Raw genomic sequence first — 6,008 nt, 5'->3', positions numbered from 1 at the left:
CTGCAGGCTCCACAGGGCTGTTCGCCCATGACTGCACAAATGTTATTCAAGCCCTTCTTTCATCAGACAATACAAATAGTATCGTAGCTGAACGTGTTTGCTATGCAGTTCTGTGAATAATGCTGGAGCTTTCCCATGTGCTGAGATTTTTGGGTGACCGTTAATAAAAACATGTATAAAAATACATACTTCGTACTGCGTAAGTTCCTTGGAGCTATAAAGCAGTTGTTGCAGGCAGCTAAAGCTCAGATCTATCACAGGCACAGTTACATGTTACCTTTAAATAGTAAAATGCATGTAGTAAAACTTGATTTTTTTAGTGCCTTTTGATAATTGCATGCAATTTCAGTGTTTCCTCTCGTATTTAGTGTATCGTTATTTTTCTCCCTCTTTTCCCCCCACCAAAAACGTGGCGCCTTTCATAAAAGTGCTATAGCATCTTGACTGTAAGGAAAAGACCATTAAACATCTATAAACACCACCACCCCACCCCCCGCCAAAGCGTGCTGCTACCAAGTCTTTCTTTGAAAGTTGCAATGCATTACCCTGATCTAGAGAGGCTGTGGCTCTGGCAAAGGCATTAGAGGAACGCAGATGAAGTATTTCTAGGAATCATTTGTAATGCGGGTGGTTCTCGGGACGGGGTTGTCCCCTGTGAGCCTGGTGACAGGAGGGACGACAGCCTCGTTTGAGCCACCGCGTGCGCTCGCTGTCTCCAGCTGGCTGGAGACACAATTACTGGTGGTGGTGGTGGCACCGTGCTTGTCAGGAATCCCTTTGGGCCGTCAAATGCCTTCCAAATTAGATATAACGGATGATCAGCTCGGGCTCCTCTGGGCTTCACTCAGGAGCAGGAGCACTGCGTGGCGAAGGATTAGAAGCGTGGGGTGAAAGGCAGGAGGCACAGCGAGTGGCGAAGGATGGAGTAGGAGACGCAGGGCTGAGGGTGAGAGGGAAAGGATCCATCTCCACCGCTGGCTGCGGCGCCGCAGGGTGCTCATGAGCTTTTCTGCAAGAAGTTTCACACAGTGTGCGGCTCTGTCCTGCGTGCTTGGACGTGCGCTGGAATCCCCCCACCCACCCTGCCCCAGTCTGCATTACCCATTTTCTACTTCGGCTTGGAAGAAGCCAAATTGCTGCCAAGGCCAAAATTTATTGCTGCTCTCAAATGGATGGGGAGTCCGCTTGATGGGACCGTTTTGAAAGGGAGTCACAAATCACATCAGCAATATCCCATTTCACAGATTTATTTCTTCTAGTGACTGTGATCCCAGTGAGGAATGGGTTTTGATGGGCTGGGAGCTTCATGGTTTTTCTAAATGGATTCATGGCTGCTTTTTCAATTTGGGACTATGTGTATGTTAGAATAAATGAAAATGTTTCTATGATGATAAGTAGGTATAAGTGGAAAGGCGCTTTTCATGCGTTATCTAACCATATGTGAAAGAAAAAGAAATGAAAAAGCTTCCTTCTTGCATTGCCGCGCTGCGTCTCCTGCTTCTGCTGATTCACGTCTGCGTTAGGACCACATGGGCAATTTCCCGCTGTCACTTCTTTGTTCAGGCAGCCTCTGCTAAATGTACTTGTTTTGATAAAACAAGAGCTGGGAAATGAAATTAATTAGCTGGTGCCTTCTGGAGAGGCAACTGGTGTTTTTTGTTCGTGTGAAAGGGACGTGGGGGAGGGAGAGGTTCGGTTCCTGGCGTATATCGGTTAGTGTGCATGTTATTTGGTTCTTCCTGACAAATTCATACGAAGCAGCTTTTCCGCTCTGAAGCTTTTTAGTGAACTAATCTGTAAGAGTGTTGAGGAGGAGACACTGGTTGGCGTGGCCACGCAAATGGAGCAGTCTGGGAAGGTGTTTAGCTTGCTCCGTAAGCAGGGTACCAGGCCTGCTGTAGAACCATAGAATCACAGAATTGTTTAGGTTGGAAAAGCCCTTTAAGCTTCCCCAGCCCAACCGTTCCCCTACCCCTGCCATCCCACCCCCAAACCCTGGCCCTCAGCACCGCCTCTGCCCGGCTGTTAAATCCCCCCAGGGCTGGGGACTCGACCCCTTCCCTGGGCAGCCCCTTCCCGGGCCTGACAGCCCTTTCGGTGAAAAAATTTTTCCTGATGTCCAACCTAACCCTGCCCTGGCGCAACTTTGAAGCCGTTTCCCCTCATCCTATCGCCTACTATTGGCCCCTGCCCTGTGGCCTTTCCTCCTCTGATGTGGAGGGGATGCCTCCTAGGCACAAACAAAACCATTTTTCAAAGTCTTTCAGCTCTCCCCAGTTTACCTCTTGCTTCCATCTGTCATCTTTGTCAGCATTGCGGCCTGGACACGAAATCAAAGGCCAGACTCATCTGAGAGTCAAGGGATTTGTTTGTCTATTTAATTTAATCTGCCATGCCACAGAGCAGGAGCAAAACGTGCTGCATGAGCAGGCAGCGCGTGCGCGAGAAGACACCGCGCCCGACCCGTGCTCCCGAGGGTCCAGCCAGCACTGCCAGCCGTAGTTCAAAGTCCGAGCTGCATCCGTGCTGCCCGACGTGTGCCATTGGGGTTCTGGCTGCTGCCAGCTCATTCCCTCTTAGGATTTAAAGTGAAAGTCTGAACGTTGGACTTCCAGGAGTAAATACCTATTACCTTGCCGTCCTAGTCCCTGCTTTCATGTCCTCAGCAGAAACACAGAGACTGCAGTGTGAGGAACCATTCCTAGGAGAGAGCAACTGGACGATTGGGTTGAACATCAGCAAGAGTTGCAAATAATCCTGGCGATACACAAAGTCAACAGGAAGCCATGGGGTGAGCACCATGTCATCTTGCTCGTCAGAGCAGGGTGGAGGTGAAGATGACCCAGGGTTTGTGCATTGACCTGGAGAGTCCCGTGATCAGCTGCTTCAGGATCAGTAGCGGGAGCGGCACAGAGGGGAAGCAATTTCTAGTTTGGCTGCAGAAGTTTTACTGTAGTTCATGCACCGTTTGTCTCCTGTGCAGGATTATCTGATGGCTTTTCTGAGTCACTGCCACCACTTGAAGGTTCAAAAGTTGCCCTGTAGAGCTGCTGATGGGATTTTTTCAGACTACCACAGCATAACTTTGTAGTGACGAATGCATTTATTCAGCAGCTGCCCTGCGTGCTGTTTTGGGATGACTGGTGGTCTGAAAGCATGAAGAAATTATGATTTATATTAGCGGTGTCTCCAAAGCATCACTGTGTGGACAGAGAGATTTTGTTCAGAACCCTTCAGTTTCTCCAGTGTACATCATCACCTGTCATCAGTTACTTGGCCTGGCTTTAATCTGATATCACTTGAACTACAAAATGCTTTAAGACATTTGCCAGCCAGTCAGCTATTGAGCATAGGCAAGATAGATTTTTTTTATTTTTTTTTTAAATGGTGTCATTTAATCATAAGAGCATGCTTACGTTTAAAACTGGCAACGGGCACCATTTCACCAAGGAAATACAAAGTTTGGGAAGTGTCTGGAGCAAGGAATCTGATCCCTAGCCAAAATGACGTGTTTCTTAGATGGATAATCAGATTGTCTGACAGACGCACGCTGCCATGAACCTTGGCAATCTGGTATTCGCCCTCCAGTGGCGTCAGCAGAGCTAGGAAAGGATGTCATTGCCCCTGATCGGCGTACATGGAGGTCCTCCTTGGTGGCAGACATCCCAGTACCCCTCATGTGGTCACTGCCATTTTCCTGGCCTTAACACCAGTGGGCTCTTGTTGTTTCAGTCTATCTGGGGCCAGATGAGTGTCTTACGGCTGTTCGCTCTACAGCAAAGATGATGGGCAAGAACAGGAATACGGGGCTTAAATCATTTATAGCTCCATGCATACGTTTAAACACAAACCAGAAGAAAAGTAACTAAGACAGACTCTTTCCATTCTTGTTAAATCACCCTTCTGTAGCCTTAACTTTTCTGTGGCAGATGGAAGAACATAACCATAAATAAGTTTGCAGAAGACGCTAAAGTATTTATGTGGCATGGCACGCACACCCGGTAGCAAGTTCCTTTCAGCAAGAAACACAGATGAAAGCTGTCTGCAAACGTTGTAGGTAGATGAAATTCCACTTTAAATTCTAATTTTGCATGCAATAAAAGCTGCCGATAGTGGATGGAAGTATTAACCATGGCAAGAACGCCGTCTGAGGCTGCTGATCGCTCCTCGGCTGGCAGCGTCTCTGTCCCACAGCGGCAGCGTGACAGATAAGCCTCCAGGATTTTGAACATCTCATCCAAGGCAACTGTTTCCCTCGTGCAAAAGATGGAGGTGGATACCCAGCCATTTTGCGTAAAAAGGGATCCTAAGGGAAAAGCTTTGTTAAATGATATAGGAGGAAGATAATTAAATGGATCTGGCCGACACTGTGAAAGAAAAGCAGCTTCCTCTCCTGAGGCTGCGGGAGAGCGCTGTGATTTCACATCTCGGACGTGATGGGCTTTGGTCCCCTTCTGCCCAAACACGAATTGTGCCTGTAATCACAAACACTTAAAGTCCTTCTCATGCTTAACCGAATCCCCGGATGTTTTAAATCATTTTAGGATCCGCCAAGTACTTAAATAAGCAGGGTTGCCCAGGGTATGTAATGATAGGATGGAAAATGTCAGGGATGGGTGTGAGCAACATACTGAAAGCAAATTACCCCTCCCCTTCTGTCTGTCGCCAGTGGTGGAAAAGCGTAAATGTTGTGTCCATGGACTGGGATTTTCAGGGGTTGCAGAAACCCAATGCCTTGCACTGCAAATTACAGAGTTAAGGGGCGGGGGGAGCTAATACATGTGTGTCTAAGGCAAGCAAACAAGTAAAACCCCTTGTTTATAACCAGCGCTGCGTCCCGCTTGCCTCTCCTGATCAGTCTGTAGAGAAAATTGGCACCGGATCATTCAGGCTGATGGACTTGGAAAGGGGTAAGGGCTGTTGAGCTGCATCTGTGGTGGACAGCAGGCATCACTGCCCTATATCCACAGGCTGGCACCCCTTTCTCTGCCCTCTGCCCAAAAGCCATAGTTGAGGTATATTGCTTGGCCCAGGTCCCCCCATCCCGTCCTAGGGCCAGAGGGCTGGTAGAAATCACCGCGCTGAAGTGCTGTCTCGGAGAGGGGACGCTTGGCAGCAGGCTCACGGAGGCCGGGCGTCTGCTCTTCCTCACAATTCATCTCGTTCTTCCTCGTTGCAAATGCAGGCGCTCCTTTGGCTGTTCATGAAGGGCCGGCAGCCCAGGGTCCAGACGGTGTTGAACACTGCGTCTGCGACGGATTCGCAAGCTGCGGAGAAAGAAAAGATCAGGCAGGTAGGTAACAAGGGGAAGCACCCTCACCTGAGCCCTGCGCCGAGTCGTGTGGTATTTGCAGTTGGAAGCGTGGGCTGTCTTTTTCTCTCTGGGTATTGCATTTGTATAAATCCACAGGTTCTGTTGAATTGGGAACTCTTTTCTCCCTAGGGTGGTACTAAACTGGCACTAACTTCTCTCCCTCTCCTTTCTTGCCTCTCAGGCTTTTCTGGTTGATGCATCATTTGGGGCACTGCAAATAGCACTGTTTACCAAGCAGATTTCCCAGCAGACCACCACGGCACTGTCTTTCCCAGCTCCCTCACCCCACAGTTGCCTATAGCCAACCTCTTCTGTTTTTTGGGAGTTACAACGCCAGCAAGCATGAAAAAATCCTGCTGTGGTGGCAGCAGCAGAGCTGTTGATGTGGTCTGTCTGACTCCTAGCTCCTCCTCTTCCCCAAAACCAAGCCTGAAACTGCTTGTCACAAATAGCTTAATACCAGGTCTTTTAGGGTTTACTCACTGGCACTAACATTGCTCGTATGCCGAATAGATTGGAGAAGACCCTGCCTTTGGGACTGTGTCCTCCTGTCTCAGTCTCTCCGACCACCTCGTTCTGCTCCTCCTGCAACCCAAAAAGCTTGACCCGGCAGAGGAATCTCGTCCTACTTGACTACAGGCAGAGGTGCCTCGGCTCAGCCAAGGAACGTGGGCTCTGCTCCACCTTAACTCCT

At 49.0% G+C, this 6,008-nt stretch overlaps 1 protein-coding gene across 1 annotated transcript in view; it reads right to left on the bottom strand.

Annotated features, from left to right (window-relative positions):
- Window positions 1–5,148: 5,148 nt before the first annotated feature.
- The window catches only part of PLA2G12B (phospholipase A2 group XIIB), a 10,900-nt gene continuing 10,040 nt past the window's right edge, over window positions 5,149–6,008 (bottom strand). Inside the window, exon 4 of the mRNA XM_035896674.1 lies at window positions 5,149–5,267. Coding sequence (XP_035752567.1) covers window positions 5,149–5,267 — 119 coding nt within the window. The remainder of the gene's footprint in view (window positions 5,268–6,008) is intronic.

The sequence above is a fragment of the Egretta garzetta genome, unplaced genomic scaffold (genome assembly GCF_000687185.1).
Source record: "Egretta garzetta isolate BGI_Z169 unplaced genomic scaffold, ASM68718v1 scaffold536, whole genome shotgun sequence".
Lineage (NCBI taxonomy): Eukaryota > Metazoa > Chordata > Aves > Pelecaniformes > Ardeidae > Egretta > Egretta garzetta.
The sequence above is the reverse complement of the archived record's forward strand: the minus strand, read 5'-3'. Positions and strand labels throughout refer to the sequence as shown.